The sequence below is a fragment of the Vanellus vanellus genome (genome assembly GCF_965231255.1).
Source record: "Vanellus vanellus genome assembly, chromosome: 1".
NCBI lineage: Eukaryota > Metazoa > Chordata > Aves > Charadriiformes > Charadriidae > Vanellus > Vanellus vanellus.
Genome location: NC_138905.1, coordinates 118081842 through 118102804, shown reverse-complemented (window position 1 = coordinate 118102804; position 20963 = coordinate 118081842). Strand labels below are relative to the sequence as shown.

General features: G+C 43.1%; 1 protein-coding gene across 1 annotated transcript in view; it reads left to right on the top strand.

Annotated features, from left to right (window-relative positions):
- Positions 1–6134, top strand: part of URB1 (URB1 ribosome biogenesis homolog) — a 56565-nt gene extending 50431 nt beyond the window's left edge. The window contains exons 36-40 of the mRNA XM_082485535.1: positions 558–734; positions 1670–1911; positions 3571–3806; positions 3918–4173; positions 4815–6134. Coding sequence (XP_082341661.1) covers positions 558–734; positions 1670–1911; positions 3571–3806; positions 3918–4173; positions 4815–5005 — 1102 coding nt within the window. The 3' untranslated portion in view covers positions 5006–6134. The remainder of the gene's footprint in view (positions 1–557; positions 735–1669; positions 1912–3570; positions 3807–3917; positions 4174–4814) is intronic.
- The last annotated feature ends 14829 nt before the right edge of the window (positions 6135–20963 follow it).

The window sequence follows — 20963 nt, the reverse complement described above, 5'->3', positions numbered from 1 at the left end:
CTTGTGATTGTACTTTTGAGGAATATTCATCTTGCATGCTCTGCACAAAAATGAGATTCTTCCCTCCCCCCTTAAAATAACAAAGTAAATATGGCTCCTGGTATTGTGCTGTAAGCATTGCTGTTATTACTTAAAGTCTTAAGATCGTAAGGAACCAAGCTATATTGAACAGTAACTGCTCTAAAGAAACGGTGGCAATGGTTGCAATGTAATGGAATACTTGGCAGAGGTCTGTAATGAAAGATGCCAGTCAGAAATCACTAGTCTCATGCAGGGGCTGCAATACACTATTGTGTTTCCCCAGCGGCATTATGGCAGGAGGAGGTACTGGTTGTTTTCCTTGTCTGAGGAGGGCAGTAACCAGGGCCTCTGTGTGGCTGGAGCTTCAAAGGGGTGAGCTCTCGTGCCCTGGTGCGGTCCTGGCTGAGTGGCACCTGTTGGCATTCATGGCTCCAAAAGTGCACAAGGGTATGGTCCCCTCTAGGTGATGGACTGGTTCCTGATTAGGATCTGCCTTCCAAACGCTTCTTTTTGCTTCTTTTTTGTTTGTTTTTCAGGTTTCTGGAAAACAAGCTGTTAAATAGAATTATTTCCTTACTTGATACTCTGTGGCTAACAAATTTAGGAAGCAAGAGAGAAAGCAAGAATCAGTCCCAGGAGAACAGAAAGTTTCTTCCTATTCAGCTCGTAAATGAATTTCTGTATGTTTTAATCACGCTAATCAAACACATTCGGTAAGTCTTTTTTTTTTTTTTTTTTTAATCAATTTGCATCTCATCCTCTGTCCAGTTTGAAATTTACTAAGGCCAGAAGAATTTCTTGATCTCTGGTAGTTTAATGCTTTTTTCTCCCTTCAGTTTGAATGTTGACTACTGAATTTTGATGAGATTTCTTTGACAGGAAGGTTTAGCTGTTTAAATACATGGGGAATAAAATAACAGCTGGTGCACAGTTACTGTCAGGTTCTACATCCTTAATTACTGGCCATTTTTAGCTGCGTTTAACCTTTTTTCCTGATGGATTAGAGCATGCAGTTAGCAATGGTCTTTGCTGGAAAGATCTTCCATACTCTGTGAAGGTTTAGACTTTCTGTGTCTGTACCATGTCTGCAAATTGTACAAGGAGTAACCGTGCAAAGTTCTACATGACAATCTTAAGAAGGAGTCAGTCTCTTCTCTCCAGACCTAGTGCACTTAACCTGTCTAAGCGCAGCAGTTGCAGCAGGGATAGTAGAAAGCAAATGGGTAAGCAGTTCTGTTTGGGTTCATATAAGCACCTGTAGCTCTTTGTGCAGACAAGTATTGCCACAACCTGGAGAAGCTATGTTTATGTCCTCAAAATTTTGAAAATTCATGCAAAATAAAGAAGCGTAGGTAAATCTCCAGACCTGTGTCCTCTTCCTTGTGTGCCATCTGCCTTTACTATTTACAGGCAGGAGGGCAAAGACTGTGTTTCATGGTCTGTTCTGCCAAACACTAATGGAGCAAAGTACTGGCGATTTGGTGGGCACGAAACTAATTATTACTACATCCTGAGAAACAAAAGTATATGTCTAAAGAACTGCAGGAAAAAACTGTAGGAAGAAAAACTGTAAGGAGAAAAAACCTGTGCTTATTTTATTAATTAGCATGCAGAAAAATACATGGCCCTTTTTGTTTTCTTTTCATAGGACTAATTTAGATCTAGACAAACTGACTCAGTTTTTCAGTACGCTCAATTCTGTGCTGGAATATCGTGCTATAGTTGTTGAGGCCTTCAAAGAAATGAGCCGATTCACTGTGAATGACAGCGTTCTCTCAAACAAAGAGATCCTGCTGCTGCTGCATAAGTGGAGCGTCGTTGAAAAAGACCTGCAACTGCAAGAGGATATGCAGACTCTTGCTCAGAAATACCAAATCAAAGAATTGCTTAGTAAGTACTAAAATAATTCAGAAAGAAATATTGTTGAGGCTGTTACAAGCTAACCGTGCAAGTGAGGCAAACTTCATAGATGGAAGTATTAATAACTTTTGCCAGACAATCTGATATAGCTTGGGGGAGGAGGAACGGAAATGGAAAGTCATTTTTCAGGTCTTTGTTGTAATGATTTCTAACTTTAACACAATTCTGGAAGCTTTGGAGAAATATGGTTTTAAAAAGGCAGAGAGCTTTAAAATGAAACTTAGTTGCAGATCTGGCATCAGGCTTTGAAAAAAAATCCCTGGTGCTTGGAGGATTTGTGCTCAAAGATTTGAGCCATTCTGAGTGTGGATGGTGGATCTGAAAGTAAAAATTGAGTAAAAAATAGCAGCAAAGCAAGTGAAAATGAAATAGTTAATTTTTCATATTGTTGTCAGTGTTGGAAGAAAGCAAAAATACATTTGGACTTGTATGACTTCTCTCTTGTTATCTCTGTGAATAAAATGTAGAAGGAATTTTGTAGTGGGAGGTGTTAAACAACGCTAGTTTCCTGCAAATACAAGTGCTCTTGGTGCACATTAAAACTTCTCTAGGTTTCTTTAAATGTTCTGTATCAGTTAAACTGATTTTTAAAGTATCACTGTATTTAAGGGATACTATAAAAGCTTTAGTTTTTCTAAAGTTTTTTCATACCCTTTTAGTGTCTTTCTGAGGATTTTTAGAGAATTATAGTGGCATCTGCAACTTACTATATGTGAAGTTTAAAAAAATCTGCTGCTCCAAGCCTCAGCAGCTTATAAAGTAGTCAGAAATATGGATCCTTATCTGAATTTTTTTTCTGAGGTTACATTTCAAGAGTCAACCCCATCCCCCACAGCCCCTGGGAAAAAAATATTGAAAAGCATTTGGTTGATTTTTAAGCTGCAGAGTGCAACATAATTGAAATTTCTGATGATTTTCTCAATGACTCCTCAAAACCAGATAGCCATAAAATGCCCTGTGCAGTGGACTGGTGGCAAAGTGCTGTTGCTGTTTGGGAGCTTTGCTGCTCCCATGACACAGGCAGCATCTAACGGAGGGCAGCCCCGCTGGTACGCAGTTCAGCTGCCTGTGTCTTCCTTGGGGCTGTGAAAAATTCACGTGCCCTTGGTTAGCAGCACCTCACCAGCCACACATTCGGCCAGCATGTGGCTGGGCTGGAGGAAGGCTGTCTTCGCTGCTTTAGTCCGTCATTCAAAAGCACCGTAGCTGTGCTGCTGTCGCCTTCCGTAGGCAGGCGTGTGCTGTGCCTCTGCTAGCCCGCAGAACAGCAGCTTGAGCATTTCTCACGAGGTGGTGTAAATAATGTAGCCTCACTGGCAAAACTGCCTCTCGTGGACCTCTGAAATACTGCCTTGGCCTCGCTGGGCTTTGGGCCAGGGCCTGGGTCAGCTCACGTCAAAGTTCAGCAATCCAGTTCAAAAAGTGTTTCAGCCTGTGAGTCACTGGGAGCTGCCTGTAGCCCCTTTGCTCTGAATTGCATAGGTTCAATTAGGCTGCCAAATGAGGCTAATACTTACCCTTTTAGCAATGGAAACAACGCGATACTGTCTGTCTTACATAATTTTGTACCAAGAAAACCCTTTGAAATATCAGATGTTTGTTTTGGTGGTGGTGTTTTTCTTCCTACAGGAAACATTAAAGAAAAGAACAAATCTCAAGCCTCATCTCATGCGTATCATCACATTCGAAAAAAGAATGTGACAGAAAGAGAAGACAACATTGCTGCAGACCTGAAAGTCTCTGAGCTGGAGAAATGCAGAGATCATCTGAATTCCATATTTGCCCATTGGGAGCCTGTTTTCCCAGCACTGCCTACCAAACATCCAGGGGAGCCCTTCAAATCTGCTGACCTTAAGGATGAAACAGTCAGTCTTGCCTGTGTATCCACTTACATAGTAACTAAATGGCTGGTAAAGTCCATGGTTGAGCACAGCCTCAATATGCAAAATGTGTCATTAACTCTGCGGTGGCTACAGAATTGCATCTTGCCTCACCCGGTGGCAGTGCAGGAGATGCTCAGGGATGAGACACTGAGAAACAACATCTTCAGGTTTTACACCCGGGTCTGTGAGGCCAGCAGTGGGACGCCTGGACTCCTTAAAGAGCTCTGTGTGTTCAGTTCAATCATGCTTCACCTCATGGATGCTCAGGGCCTGACCAACAACAGCTTTCATGAACTCGTGAAAGTGTTGTGCCTGTCGGCAATGACAGAAGAGGATGCGAACAAGAAAGGTGACTAGTCCTCTCCTTTTCACTTACATTACAAGGCGCAAATGGTAGAAAATAAGTAGTTCCATGTTATTGTTAATTCATCAAAAGTCTGAAGTTTGCCTGTGTCGTCTCTTGTGCTCGTCACTTCACAAAATAAAAACTGTGTCTTTGGTGGTATGGGCACAGGGGTTGGTAGCGCAGAATAGGGTCACATGTAGAAGTTTCTGACAGTACAACAGTCATACTCCCCCAAAGAAACTGTCCTCTCTAGGATTAAAATGGAGTTCAGTAAGGTATATAAAATGTAATTCCAAGGGGAAAAATAGCCTGCATAGCCATAGCCATAGTCCATATGGGTGCTGGGTTCTGACCCATATACTGTTTAATGTTATCATTTGATTGCAAAAACCAGAGGTCCGATTTCAGACCTTTTTATTTAAAGGTATCAGAAGAGTATGCTAACAAGAAACTGTTTTCTTCTGTTAGTGTGGGAAGGATCTTTGCCTTTATGTGAGCAAGAACCCCACAAATTTTCCATCTAGGGAAGGAGTTAGGAAACTGTTTTAAAACATGGGTCTGGAGGTAAAGTGGTTTGGTTTTGTATTACTGTGTGGAAATAGAAGAATATGTGTTCTGATTTTTCTCTAATTTTTCTTCCACAGCTGTTTGTGTATTCCTGACTTCTGTTTACATTGGGGACATATGGCTTGGAGCACAGGAGCCAGATATGTTAATAACCCATGTCAAACTGATCTGCGGTACTACAGATGATAAATCGGAAACTCATAAACAAGGAGAAGAAACTATTATGCCTCTTTGTAAAACCCTTTACTCGGCTACATTGGGGCATTAATTCAGTGAACTGACACTTAATCTTTAATGTTATATGCTCTGCCATCATTGCTGTGAGCCATGAAACCCTCCTGAACTGTTCTCCATACAAATCTAACTTGTTTTGTCGTAAAGATCAATATTTTATTACTGTGTGCAAACTCAGAGGGAGAAAATTGTATTTGTCATCTCTCGGTGGAACATTAAAGCCATAATTTTACCTTTTCTTGAACAGTATGGGACACAATGTTATTTATATAATTTTTATTACAGGAATTTTTAACTTTATGAAGAACCAAAAAAGAGTGATTAGTGCATTGCCTCTGAACTGTATTTCAGTCCCCATGTACTTAAAATCCATCTTTTCTCCAACAGAAGATTGGGAAAAAGGCTGCAGAACTTCACTACAATGTGGTATAAGTGCAAAGAAGGAGTAGTCAGAGGATTAGCCACAACGATTTACTATTTCTTGAAGAACCCAGTTTCTTTCATGATATATGATATCAAAACTAGTATGAATGTAAGACTCTGAACACTGGAATCATGATGGTCTGGGATTCTTCTTATTTTAAAATTATACTGCTTTTGAAAGCATTTATATTAGAGCTGGTCTGGTTTTATTCTCCTTTCTGTTTTGTTTGGGTTTTTAATTAGAAAAAGCCCTGACCATCACCACTGCTGGGACTTGCAACAAAGGCCCATCTTCTCTCCACTCTGAAAAGATGAGAGATGGAAGTAAAACCCACATGACGTGCTGCTCATTGATTATACATGGCTTTTATTGGAAATTCTCTGTGAAATCTGATAAATTTCTCTTGAGTGTGGCCTCGAGGGCAGTTTAACATACCATTCCAGATATGCAAACATACAGAGCCTGAACTTGAACCTTTGAAATGTAAAACAGGATTTATTAAATTGACTCATGAATATGTGCTGTGCCTAGGTACTTTGTACAAATTCTGTACGGGGAAAAAAATCAAAAATGCACATTCCTTGTGATGTTTCTGTAATGTCCTTTTTAAAAAAATAAAAAAACATGAGACACAAATAATGAGGATTGCTTCTGCGGGTAAATATTCTTGTTCTAAAGAACCCACAGTATCTGTATCGAGACTTGATTTAAAAGTAAAAAATACTTCTTGAGAGAGCTGTGAGCCTCTTAGAGGCTAATTTTTGTGTCTCATAAAATCTCTAGGGTGTGACAACAGGAAATTTTCTTTGCAATGAATAATTGCAATAATTAAAAAAAAACAGGTAAAATGAAACCAAAGGAGTTCCAAAATGAAAGGTGTCCTGCTATCTCATCTAACTGGACAAGAAAATACTCATGACACATAGGGAAAGAGTTTTTCAGCCGTTTTGAGGGACTGAGCACATCTAACAGGGGTTTATAGTATGATTTTCTTGAGAGAATTAATGAGGTAAGACCGTTCAACCAACCTAACGCCAGTAATGCAGAAACATGTTTTCTCTACCCAAATCTGTCTTAATTGGCAATAAAATAAATTAATTTTCCTCAAGTTTAATCTGTGTTGACTTGGATGGTAACTGGTAAGCGATCTCCCTATCTTAATCCTGACCCAGGAGCTTTGTCATCCCATTTCCCTGCCCTGTCCTCCTGCTGAGGGGAGTGTGAGAGCGGCTGGGTAGGCACGGGGCAGCTAGCCAAGCCCAACCTGCCACAATATGCAATGTGGGGTAGCGTAGCCCATCCCATCCCTTAATAAATTAACAACCCCCCAAACCTCATTGTTACACTGTCTCCAGCCAGCAAGTCACAAGCCCAGAATGTTTTCAGGTGTGCACTCGCGTGCATTTCAGTAGCCTTTCACATGCCCTTTGGCCAAGCTTACTTAAAAAAAAAAAATAATTGTGTAACTGTGGCACCTGCGGGAGCTTAATTGATGTGATGAAGCTCAGCCAGTTGGAAGAGTCATTCTTGAGTGAGATCTGATTCTAGACACAGGTACAGCAGATGCAAACAAGTGTGCTAAATTACTTACGCTTGAACAGCTATTTGTACACCTTGGCATTTCCCTCTGTGGATGGAAATAGGCATTTCTGAATGCAGTTTTGTCGCTGCTAAAATAAGTAAGATGACTTCCAAGCCTATAGCGGGCTTTAGCTAATGAGATGCACGCTGCTATAGAAGTGGAAAGTAGTGTCAGGAGACCGCGACTACGACTAGGGCTGGTCATGCACGTTGGTACGCTTTCTTACAGTAGCGCATGTAAATCCTGACCGATTGCATGTGAATCCACACCAAGGGGTCATACTTAAATGATGATTTTCTGACGGCCTTAAGTATTCCGAAAGGCCCAGCAGTGAGTATTTCTCCCTAGCTTGTAACATTTTGTTACTATCTCCAATACTGCTATTATCAAACTACTCAAGGTTGGAGGAGAGGGTGGTTCATACGCATTTCTTTTCCTTTTTTTCAAATGGTGATTTTGGAAACAGAAAAAGAAAAATAACGCAAATGAACTGACAATTTAAAGCTACTAGCCTGTCATGTAGAAAGATACGTAGCCCATATGTGCTTATCAGTAAAGGGAATGTAGCTGTGTGTATGGAAACCTTTAAAAATAAGGCTTAATCTCTCACTGCCTCTGAGCTTCAATATATTCTAGTCATGTGGCAATTAAAAGATAATTATGAAGTCATTCTAGAAATAATGGTCAACTATCTTTAAAAGCCGTAGATGGTTAGCAGTTGAATGACTCGTATGTGTGAGTTACTGCCAACATATTCAAAATGCATTTTAATAAATTACATAGATGGAGAGTCATTATCTTAAGAAATTAAGCTTGATTAAAATAAATTGTGGAGAGCATTTGGAAATGGAACGCTTGCTCCAGATATGGGCCTATGTTTTAAAACAGAGAGTTTCTACAGTTTAATACAAGTTACACGCTTGGATGCTGTTGTGATGAGAACCATGTGGATGAAGCTCCAGAGGCCTCTGCAGGGGGCCCAGCGGTCTGGGCTGTCCTCGCAGAAGTCATGGCCGGGACAGGCCTTTGGAGCCTTTTACTCAAAACTCACAAACCCTCAGTGAAGTCAACAGCCCAGAAGAACATGTTGCTTCTTGTTGTACCTGGTGTATAGACCATGTACGGTTTGAGTTGCAGGTGGGGGTCCTCAGGATTTGAAATGGATCTCAGCAATGGGCTGCTAGTGCCAGTGCTCAGACGAGGACATCTGACATGTTGGCAGGAGAGTGTCTCACATAGCATGAGCAACTGGGCAGAACGAAGTGGCTTTAGTGGGGGTAGTGGTTTGGGGTGACATTTTTAAAGAAGTCAGCTATGTCTTTGAACCAGCAGCATGAGCTGATTTGGGTCATGCATTGTTGACTGAGGGGTGCAGCATTGCAACCATCCGCAAATGCTGCAGACCACACAGGGAAGGCCTCGGTTAATGGAGGACTCTGGGGCAAGGGGAAATAAAGTGCTCACTGCGGAGAGCAAAGCACTGGAAGGGCCTTGAAATGGGTACGTATGGAAACGTCGCAGAAGGAAATCCATCTCTCCCCCTCTTTCCCCTCCTCCCAAGTTAGGTGCTAGAAGATAGGCTTGCATTTTGCATATTATTTATCACTGTTTATATACTTCATACTATATGCCTTCCAGGTAATTTGAAAGGAAAAAAAACCAAGTCTTTTCAGTGTTTATGTACTTTGAGTCATGTTCCGGTGCAACTAATGAAAGAACACCAGTTGTTACGAATGGGAGCACTCATGTGTTCCAGAAATCCCCTTGGAATCCATTTGTAGAGAAGAGATTCTTGAAAAACAAGATGATGTGAGTCTAGGAGGAGGACAGTGGAGCAGACTATGCCAGGAGGTGGTGCAGAACTGTTGCAGGGGAGATTTTCTAGCTCAGGTTAGAGACACATGGCAGGAATGATCGAAGTGCAGCTGCTGCATCCTTGAGAAGGAAAATGGGTCTACATGGTCAGGTCCTCTTCAAGCTGTCTTTGATGATGCTGTGTGATTGCAGTGGGGCTAAAGGTCACCATCCCAATTTGCAGCGGGAGAGCTGGTGCCAACAAGGGGATTGATTCATGTCTCCTGTGAGAACTACCTCAGCTCTAGCAAAAGGTAAGGGTATCTGAGGGCAGGGGAATGCTGTTGTGGCCATCTGAGTTGACTGATGGAAGTCTTTGGTTCTCTGATGTATATCTGTCCACCTTGCACCTTCAGTTCCTGCAGCCTTTCCTTGTTTTCTCCATCTGCCCATGACTCAGTCTGACTCAACAGACTTTACACCTTGCCAGGTTTCCAAGCCCAATACAGTAGCAGCAGTCAGTTTGCTCAAAAAGCAAACTGCAGAAGTGTTTATCTCAAAGATTAAAAAATTTGGAGATTAAAAAAAAAAAAACCAACCACCACCCAACCACAATACAAACATATGCCTGGTGGTTTAGTCTGTCTCTTGTGTTTAAGGCTTTTTTAACACAGCCCAACCCACCCACTCTCTGGTAACATCACAGCCCACTCTCCCTGTATGAAGCTCTGGCAGTGCTTTGCTGTAGGAGTTTTTGCTGCCTGCTTGGGGACATGGAATTTCTAAGCTTCTCCTGAAGTTTCGAATGAATTTTGAGTTGTCCTCAGCCCACCAACTAGCCATGAGCCATGCACTCTTAACACCTTCCAGCGCTCACTGCCTTCCTCGCCCCGACTCTGCAGTCCCAGCTTCACGCTTACTGGAGCTCTAAGAGTTCTTCACCTTCTTGCAGACCTTTGCCTGGTTCTGCCTGGGTTTGGTGGAGCTCCATGGGTGAGGAGAGGTGGAGACAGCAGAGACCACTGAAGGGGGAGGGAGTGCGAGTGGCCCTTCTGACTCTGCTCCAGCTGAGCTAAACCCATCCTCTCCACCTCACCAAAAAGCTTCTGTGATCCTCAAGAGGGCTGTAGCTTCTCTTAAGCTGTTTGTCAGCCCCAGCTCACAGCAGACAACTCGAGCAGAAATACGATGTTGCTTCTGTGGTTTTGCCAGTATTATTCCATAAAATATGACAGAATTCTCTTTTTCCTAATGCCTGGGCAACTGGCAGGTACCATTGCAAGACTGTTCAATATTAACATTTTCTTCTCCACCTACCATTTCAAAATGAAAGCAAAAAGCAATTGGTTATTGGTAGCAAAAGTGCATTTCTGGGCAGCTGGTAAAAACTAATGGCTTGATTCAGTAAGACACTCGCTTGAGACAGCTAGTGCTGCCATTAGCTTTTTAAAGGCTGTTCTAGGTAAAGTGTTTTAATAAATTTTAAATAACCCAATATTTTTTTCAACAGAAATGTAAATAAGAAGCATATTCTATCCTCGAGGGAACTGCTGAGCTTTAAGATAGTGAAGCAAGTCGTAACCTTTCTAGAAGCAGAGTTTTATTGTTGATGTTGCCTTTGACATTGCTGCTTATTTTTCAGCAGAAGACCAAGCGGAGGTGTCACTACGATGCAGCTGATGAGTGTGACCTGAGGGCAGAGCCAGAAACAGATGACTTGTGGCTCCCATGATATATAAACAATACGGGTTATGCTGCCTGTTGAGTAAGATCAATGGGATGCTGCTTTCTTTCACAGCAAGACAACCCATTGAAAATTGATGCTGCACAGCTACAGCCAACAGGACTGAGTGCGCATTCAGGTGAGCAAGGCAGAACTCTTTACGGGGCTTGGGTTGGAAATGGTATAGACTTACTGCTGGAGGAGTGAATCTGCTCTCGGCCAAATGAGTCTTAATGAGAATCACTCAACCAGCAGCACGCTCTTTGCACTGTGTAACTGGGAGAGGAATTTGAGTCTGAATCCTTAGAAAAAGAATAGAAGAGAAATTTTACAGTCATCATCATGATGGAACAGCTTATCCTTGGTGCCCTCTCAAGGCATATCAAGGATAAGAGGGTTATTAGGGGCAGTCAGCATGGCTTTTCCAAGGGGAAGTCATGCTTGACCAACCTCATAGCCTTTTATGAGGAAATAACGAGGTGGATGGATGATGGCAGAGCGGTAGATGTGGTCTACCTTGACTTCAGTAAAGCATTTGACACGGTCTCCCACAGCATCCTCATGGCTAAACTGAGGAAGTGTGGACTGGATGACCGGATAATTAGGTGGACTGCGAACTGGCTGAAGGAGAGAAGCCAGAGAGTCGTAGTCAATGGGGCAGAGTCCAGTTGGAGGCCGGTAACCAGTGGAGTGCCTCAAGGGTCGGTACTGGGGCCCATATTATTCAATATATTCATCAATGATTTAGATGAGGGAATTGAGTGTACTATCAGCAAGTTTGCTGATGACACTAAGCTAGGAGGAGTGGCTGACACGCCAGAGGGCTGTGCTGCCATCCAGAGAGACTTGGACAGGCTGGAGATTTGGGCAGGGAATAACTTCATGAAATACAACAAGGGAAAGTGTAGGGTCCTACATCTGGGCAGAAACAACCCCAGGTTCCAGTATAGGATGGGGAGCTACCTGTTAGAGAGCAGTGTAGAGGAAAGGGACCTGGGGGTCCTGGTGGACAGCAGGATGACCATGAGCCAGCACTGTGCCCTTGTGGCCAAGAAGGCCAATGGCATCCTGGGCTGTATTAGAAGGGGGGTGGTTAGCAGATCGAGAGAGGTCCTCCTTCCCCTCTACTCTGCCCTGGTGAGACCGCATCTGGAATATTGTGTCCAGTTCTGGGCCCCTCAGTTCAAGAAGGACAGAGAGCTGCTGGAGAGAGTCCAGCGTAGGGCAACTAAGATGATTAAGGGAGTGGAGCATCTCCCTTATGAGGAAAGACTGAGGGAGCTGGGTCTCTTTAGTCTGGAGAAGAGGAGACTGAGGGGTGATCTTATTAGCGTTTATAAATATATAAAGGGGGAATGTCATGAGGATGGAGCCAGGCTCTTCTCAGTAGCAACCAATGATAGGACAAGGGGTAATGGATTCAAGCTGGAACACAAGAGGTTCCACTTAAATTTGAGAAGAAACTTCTTCTCAGTGAGGGTGACAGAGCACTGGAACAGGCTGCCCAGGGAGGTTGTGGAGTCTCCTTCTCTGGAGACATTCAAAACTCGCCTGGACGCCTTCCTGTGCAACCTCATCTAGGTGTTCCTGCTCCGATAGGGGGATTGGACTAGATGATCTTTTGAGGTCCCTTCCAATCCCTAGCATACTGTGATACTGTGATACTGTGATCATGAGGATCTAAATTGCTCTTCTAGCAGGCAACCCCAGCAACGTTGCTCAAATATGGCCATTGCAACTTCCTTTTATGCATCCAGGACTTTTCAGGTTTGGCCTTTGCTGAAAGACATTTTTCTTCTTCTGAACTAACTCAGGTTCATTCTATCAGTGTTTATTAGGCAGTCACAGCACTGAACTTTTCTCTGCAGTCAGGAGGACTGTACTGCAGGTTTTGTTTAACTTGTTTCAGTTTTAAGTCAGGCTCAGATCCTTCCATGAATGCCAGTTTCATGTGAAAGGGAGGAAGGTGTTTCAGAAACGACAACATCTGAGTATGAGACACTGAGATCACTGCGGTGAGGCTGTTCCCCATTGGAACTTCTTTCTTCTACCTGGTTCCCCACAATCACCTGTCTGTAACGTGTGGAGGAAAAAAAAAAAAAGTACAGTTATCAGGGACACCAGTTTGGAAGACAGACAGCAGCAGTTTCATGAGGAGGTACATTATCAAAATTTTAAAAAGTACAGAAGATGGTTCTTCTAACACAAAGACATTGAATCCATCATTAGAGATGCTTTTGGCCTTCAGCTCTCTTTATCTACCACAAGAATCATGTCTTTACCTGGAAATGGAGTATGACCAACGGCAAAAGTGTGAGCTGTGGGTGATATTCGTGACTCCCCCCTTCCCCTTCAAGGCGGGACCTTCACTCCAGCCCTTAAGCATGGTTCTTTAGCTGGATTTTTAAAGAGGAAACTAGAAACTTTGCTATGACTTGCTCTGTACTGAGGGTGAAGGGAACTGTCATGGCTCTCACTTTCCCAGGGAAAAGAGAAGGGAGATAAGAGCTTCATGTGACAGCGAATGGGTGAATAAGGGACACGGCCACACTGGGGGCAAGAACAAGAGGGCTGTGGGATATCTGGGGGAGATTCCCTGACACTGGGGGTGGGAAATGGCAAGACACAGCTGTAAGGGGTGGTGCAGATCGGGGCAAGAAAATGGGAAGGACTAAAAAGGACCGGGTAGGACCAGGATAGCAGGAAATTTCCAGTGTACAAATAATAACAGCACAAAGATGTATGGTTCTGCTGGAAAAACAAGTTAGTGGTGGGGTGGAGGGGGCGATGATATGAGAATAGCAGAGCGCACCCTGCCTCCTCCTCCCTGAGTCCCCCTCCCAGCACCTTCCCAGACTTCACCCTTAAAAAATAGATAGCTGATGAGTCCTGGCCTAGAAGCACTAAGTTCAATTCAGTATGGCTAAACGCAAGATCCCAACAACTACTATTATCCTTAGGGCTTCAAAGGTGGGGAGGAAAATTATATTGAGAAGAAAAATGTAATCCAAAAGTAAGAATGAAAATGGAAAATTTTTGAAAAGTCTTATTAATGTCCTGGAGCCATGGCTTTAGAGATGAGAAAGAAGACATCTTTGACTAAAAGCCATGTTTGTTTCAGTGGCTAGACAAATGTAAGAAAATCTCAAAAACATGATAAAATAAATGGGATGAAAAGGAAAATAATTATTTTTAATTATATGGAGGAAGGAAAATATCAACTTTATAACTTCAAATTTATATTCATTAATTGCTAATGAAAGCTTAAAACATCTGTGCCTGACAAGACTAACACAGCAGGGATTTTGCTGAAAGGTAATTAAAAAACCAAACCAAAACAAACTCCAAAAGTCTCAGCCATGGGCCCACCGCAGGATGGAGGCAGGCAGGTTTGGGGTTTTCTTTGCTATGATGTAGGCATATTCAAGAGATGTCTCTTCTCTCTGTTTGACAGAAGCAATGCAAAAATATTCTTACCAAAACAGGATGTTTTCTTTCCAGTCCATTAAGTAGCTAAATATCATTAGCTAGCTATCCATATTTTAAAATCAGCTGGAGAATTTGCATACCAGAGACCTGGGAACTGTCTGAGGAGAACTCTGGCCGGCTCTTGTTAATCGTTAACCATCCCTGGAACAGTGGGGAATTTTGAGGAGGCCGGAAGAGCCCCAGTGTCCCAGTACTCAAAGAAAGTGAACTGGTCAAGCCAGGTCACTGTAAGGCAGTGCAATTGACCTCAGCACCAGGCAAAATCATGGAATTAAAGCTAAGATAAGATGCAACCACAAAAGTATTTCAAAGGACAGAAAAACTAATTCCAGACAGTGTGGTTTTATAGAAAGACAGGTACAGCGAAAAATGTCTGATGTCATTTTTTGAGGGGAACACAATTTGGAGGATAAAGGGAGCCGCACATATGTCGCTATTTAAACTGCAGTAAGGCGTTTGACTTAGTATTCCATACTGCCTTCTTCAAAAAGAACTATACCCAAGCCCCATTAAACAGGTGTTATGTGAATTAGGCTTCTCAAAGAGTAACTGGAGAATGATCTCTGACTGGCTGTTTCTAGCAGGGCTCCATAGGCACCCCACCCTGTTCGGCATTTTCATCAGTGATCTGGAAGTCAAAATAAACTCACTCTGAATGAAAGATGCAGATAAAGACACAGCAATACGAGGAGGAGCAAACAGTCATATAGCACAGACTGGACAGCTAGTTAAGATGGACCTATTCAAACAAAATAATATATTAAATTTAAAGCCTCAACCCTGGCAATAATAATTTTCATTAAGAGCTGCAGGTTTTTCATAAACTATTATCCCTAAAGACAGTGAATTGTGGCACACAGAAAAGCTTGAAATATTCAGGAAAAAAAAAGGTAGAGCTAATATTTTGTATCTATGGATTTCCTGGGACAGACATCATCTTTGAAAGCCTGGAGTAGGTGGTACTGTGATTCCAAAATTACTTATATTTATCACACTATCTATCCACAGTGATCACTTTTTGGCATTCTTCATTAATGAAGAACTATAATTATAATTTTTTTAATGCAAATGCATGTTTAGCTCTAATTTTATTGAAGAAGCTTATCAGTTAAGCCAAGATGCAATGCCAAAGCATTGTGATTTGACTAGGTAGAGAAATAAGAAATACTGACCAGCTTAATAAACACGAGAACTTGTTCTCCTCTGCAGAGGTATAGGACCTGGGCAGAGACTTCGGGAGCCTGCATCCCTGCCCGCAGTGGGCAGCACTCTCAAATCTCTTCCAGTGCATGAGTTGTCTGTGGTTTGGTTTACGTCCCTTGAGAGTGAGCTGACATAATCTCCAGACTGCCAGGACTGGGCATTCTGCACCCTCTTAGGAGATAATGTTGGATTAGATAATACAGTTGTTCACAGGACACTATTTGAATGCATGGCTCAAGAGTTATTTCACTCTTTTCATTGTCATTAGTAAATGTCTGTCTGGTCACTATCAGATGGAAACCTTTTTGTGTCATTTAAAACCATTTAACAGTTTGAAAACAAAAAGCCCTATAATTTCAGTGCGTAGGAGAAAGAGCAGGAACTACAAAGAATTTCAGAAAGCAACAGAGAGCACCTCAATGCTAACACAGCCAGCCTGCTTCCCAGTACCTCAGCAGTGCCATCCCTGGAGAGCAGGGCCCAGCTGGATGGATGTTTGTCTGGTGGCCCCATGTTTAAGCAGCAGCTGCAGAGGGCATGTTCTGACCTCAAGTTCAGCAGACGGTGTCCTCTCAGCTGCAGAGTCTCAGCACGTGGGAGTTCTGGAGGGACACTGGCTACTGGTAAGTGACCTCTATTCCTGGCTTTGAGTTCACGCATACATTCACACAGTGGCTGGTGCTAAACAAAATCCCAGCCCTTTAGTTTTCACTTGGAGATCAGTTATCTCTGAACAACCTCAGCACCACCCTACCAAGTGTGATACCAGTCCCAGGCCTCTCTCCAGTGGCGTGATACCTGCTAAAAGGTATGGAGCATGTTTCTTTAGATGACAGGAGTGAGAATACTTTCCTGTGAAGACTCCATAATTTGAGCGCTGGTGACTGAAGTCTTATAACAGGCTTTGCCAGTTTATAGCTAACCATTTTCACAGCTCCTGCTCCTGTGGGTCTGACAGCTGCTTATATCAAAGGAAGCTGGTTCTGTCAACATAAAAAGAGAAAGTTCTCCTAATGATGGAGGTGTGAAAGACAGCTTTATCCCTTCAAACCAGAGGCTTGAGAATAGCAAGATTTGTTATCTGCTGTTTGAGATTAAATTCAGAAATTGTATTGGGGAGAAACTGGGATAGATCCCCAGGAACACTGTATGTGGGAAGCCCACTGTAAAGACTTAGCTGTCTCAGCTTCTATTGACACAAGGAATGATGCTGCAATCTATGCAGACCTCAAATAGGAGACAAATAGACTCTCTTGTGAGAATCCCGACCATGAGATTTCAGTACCACTGAGAAAGTGGGTTCTTTCTGAGCTCTTAGCCAATCTTGGCTAGGAAGTTCAAGATACCTGCATGTGAGAATACATGATTACTGCCAGTGAGAGCCAGTAGGTAGAGATCACAGTTGAGTATATCTTAAGTGAATTTATAGACAGACAAATTACCTTGACTCCAGGAAACGGTCTACTGTCATAGGAAAGAGAGGGCTGAAGAAAGTAGGAACAGGAGCAGCTGCGTTAAGTAGAAAACAAGAGCGTGGTCTGCTTAGCCAGAGAAGTACCTTCTTACCATAGTATTAAAAAGGACTTCCTCTCCCAAAGACAAGGTAGCATGCCCTGGTAGAACTATGACACATCTTACTATCATCTGGAGGAACATGGTGCCTCGAGTGTCAGATTCGCTGCTTTTGTGTATAGGAATAGGTACTTTTTTTGTTACTGTAATATACAGTGGTTATATTGTTCACTAATGAATATTACAGTCTTGAAGGTAAGCTAAAAAAAAATCAAACCCTCTGAAAACTATCATCTGCCCTCATGTGACATCTAGGATATTCCTAGGATTTTTTTTTCTGTCATACAGACCAAAACCCCTGAGCTGCCAAATATCCAAATCAGTTCCCCAGTTCCAGGAATGACGCAGCTGTTGCAATTGATCTGGATGGAGCAAAAATTTGAAAGAGCACGTGGACAATGTACAGTCTGTCCACCAAATCTGTGGTTATCTGTCTGTCCATGAAGGAAACTCTCACCTGCGAACTGAGAAGAAAGCTGACTGCAGAATAAGTATTTTCAAGCCAACTCACACATCTCTGTCTGGCAAGTGGTATCCTCAAACTATGTTACCATATGCCCCAGAAACGTTGGGTAAAAGTTGGTGGCAGTCAGGGGAAAAAAATGTCTAAACAGTGAATCAGGTTTCTTATTGCAAGAAATCGGTCTGAAGCCAGCAAGGCTCACACTGCCAAGGAGTCCAGAGTCCCTTAATTGAGCCTCTCTGAGGCTACTACAACAGCAAGAAATGCGGATGAGACATGCAGATTTTCCAACACTCCGGGTACCCAATTTTTTTTTTTTTTCTACATTATACTGTGTGGGAGTAAAGTGATAGCCAGAAGATTTTGGATGTCCACAGCGGTCTCAGTCACGGCTGTCAGGAATGCACAGCTTCCAGTGAAATGCATGTGAAACCCGGGTGTCCTCTGGAGAGGTCCCTGAAGGAACTTCCCCCTTCCACCGCATTTAGTTCCAGCCTTGGCCAGGAACTGTCTCCCCTTCCACTAACCCTTATTTTTCTGTATCATTTTGGCTGGTAAGAGATATAGTTGATGCAAATATTAATGCTGGCTTTTGATTACAGCAGTGTGGTAATCAACTGCCTTGGCATGCTAATGGGTTTGAAATAATTGGTCCCATGCCCCAAAACTTTTTTTTTCTTTCTTTCTTTCTTTCTTTCTTTCTTTCTTTCTTTCTGTAGGGATAGTGTAACAGTGACAAAAGGGACTGGGACATGGATTCCTTGCTACAGCTCTCTTGCGAGCATCAACCCTCCCCCCGTCCTGAACTCACTCATCTGACTTGGCACCAAATTACTTTGTATTGCAGAGAAGAGCATGGTGCAATCAGACCATGGATTCAGGTCCAGGACCTCTCAGTGTCTAAGGATTATGCTGTAGCATAAGTAGATCTAGTTGTTGTACATTGGGATTGTTCGGCCTGGAGAAGAGAAGGCTCCAGGGAGACCTTAGAGCAGCCTTCCAGTACTTAAAGAGGGCCTACGGGAAAGATGGGGAGGGACTCTTTATCAGGGAGTGCAGTGATAGGATAAGGGGTAATGGTTTTAAACTGGAAGAGAGGAGATTTAGATGAGATATTTGGAAGAAATTCTTTACTGTGAAGGTGGTGAGACACTGGAACAGGTTGCCCAGAGTTGTGACTGCCCCATCCCTGGAAGTGTTCAAGGCCAGGCTGGATGGGACTTTGAGCAACCTGGTCCAGTGGGAGGTGTCCCTGCCCAGGGCATGGGGGTTGGAACTCAATGATCTTCAAGGTCCCTTCCAACCTAAACCATTCTGTGATATGCCTTTCAGAAGACACTTTGACACCAACTTCTTTTCTGTGCGGACACGGTAAAAATCAGCAGACTACACTGTGGTAGATGGCATGCTGTTGACAAAATAGCAAGGCCTTGATGCACACAGTGCTGGAAGAGAGGTACTCACTACATGCTATACAAGGCCAAAATGTCACCTTCAGGGATCCCACAGAGATCCAGCTGACAATAAAGACAGCTGCCACAGGGTGGTGGGGGTTTGCTCGACAGTCAACTGAAGCAAGAAGGTACGCTCTTATGAACTACCAGACTTGAAAGCATGCTTATTTCACCAGGTGGTTGAGCAATCTGGAAGAGTACACACTGCTCTATACGTCCCTGGGCTTGACAGAGAGATGGATGAGCACAGAAACAGTGAAAGTAAAAGTTCTCTAGCCTTGACCAGTGACATATCTGTACATTTGTTGAGTGAATGTATCAGAATTATCATGGGGAAAGAGGCAGGAGATTTCAATACAGAAATTAGATGATAGTCATGCCAAGGGTAATGGATAGATTACATAAAAAGAAGACGATAGGGGAGGATGGTGGAAGTTAACAGGAAGAAGTTCTTTTGGGCACCCCACTTTGTTTTACTGCTGGAATTGGGAGAGGTGTAATTGGAGTGGGGGCTAAAAAACAAATGGAACTCAACCAAAAGGGGCAACGTGGCGGTAATAGTCTCTTCAGTCCCAAAATTGTTTTCTTACTGTATATTTCAAGCCTAGAAAAATGATAAGATAGGATGATTTCAAAGCCTAAGCAAATCTCATCCAATACTGCTTTCTAATAATGATTCCTGGGCTTTGTTCACAGTAGCTCTTTCGATGGGCAAAAATGAACGTATTAGGGATAAATACGGATATTTCTAAGCCAAGTAACTCACTCAGTAACATGATGCAAAAGTGAAAAATTAAAAAAAAATAAATTAACACCTTTGTTTAAGTCTTCCAAACGCTCTGAGATTTTCATGTATATAGACCTTTCCTGCCAGTTTTTTAGGAACAGTAAATTAATGAGAACATGCCTCTGTTACCCTGTAATTTTACGCCCATTTCCATGTGTTTCTTGTATTGTTAGCTTGCCTCCTACTTTGTAGCTTATTTGGGCAAGTTGCCTTTTTTATTGTTGTTGTTACCTTTTGTGAGCATGCCAGAGGCCTTAGGGTGCAAATAAATTAGAATATTAGTGCTCCTTTTTACTACCACATTATACTCTATTCCCTCTGCTTGTTTGTGACCCAATCTTGAACTTCTGCCTAATCTGCTGAGCTGAATTTTCTGGGTCCTCATCAGACTAGGAGGTGCAGTGGGCAAATGCATCCTTGTTTGCATAAAACGTGTTTGCCAGAAAAACTAGCAGCAAACAAAGTTCCTTAAACAAAGTTCAAAATCACAGGCAGCATTAAACTACATTCCCATTCAACACATGAGGGGTGCATGTCAGCGGGCACTGCATCTCCATCAGGCACATCCACTACAGCTACTTTCACAGGACAGGTTCTATAATCTTTTAGGAGACTGGGGACAAGCCCATCAACAGTGAGGTATTGATGCAGCCTCTTTTTTCAGTCATGGAGGTTACAGGTGGACACACCCTACTAGACAGATCATAAAATCATAGAATGGTTTAGGTTGGAAAGGACCTTGAAGATCATCGAGTTCCAACCCCCCTGCCATAGGCAAGGGCACCTCTCACTTGACCAGGTTGTACAAGGCCACGTCCGGCCTGGCCTTGAACACCTCCAGGGATGAGGCCTCAACAACCTCTCTGGGAAACCTGTTCCAGTGCCTTACCACCCTTAAAGTGAAAAACTTCTTCCTAATGTTCAATCTGAACCTGCCCTCTTCTAGTTTAAAGCCATTCCCCCTCATCCTATCGCTACATGCCCTAGTAAAAAGTCCTTTCCCAGCTCTCCTGTAGGCCCCCTTTAGGTACTGCAAGGCTGCAATAAGATCTCCCCGGAGCCTGCTCTTCTCCAGGCTGAACAGCCCCAACTCTTTCAGCCTCTCCTCATAGGAGAGGTGCTCTAGCCCTCGGACCATCCTTGTGACTCTCCTCTGGACATACTCCAGCAGGTCCATGTGTTTCTTATGTTGGGGACTCCAGAGCTGGATGCAGTACTCCAGGTGGGGTTTCACGAGAGTGGAGAAGAGGGGCAGAATCACCTCCTTGGACCTGCTGGCCACACTTCTTTTGATGCAGCCCAGGATACGGTTGGCCTTCTGGGCTGTGAGCGCACACTGCTGGCTCATGTTGAGTTTCTCGTCAATCAGCACACCCAGGTCCTTCTCAGGGCTGCTCTCCAGCCATTCCCTGCTGAGCCTGTATTTGTGCTTGGGATTGCCCCGACCCAGATGCAAGACCTTGCACTTGGCCTTGTTGAACTTCATGAGGTTGGCTTGGGC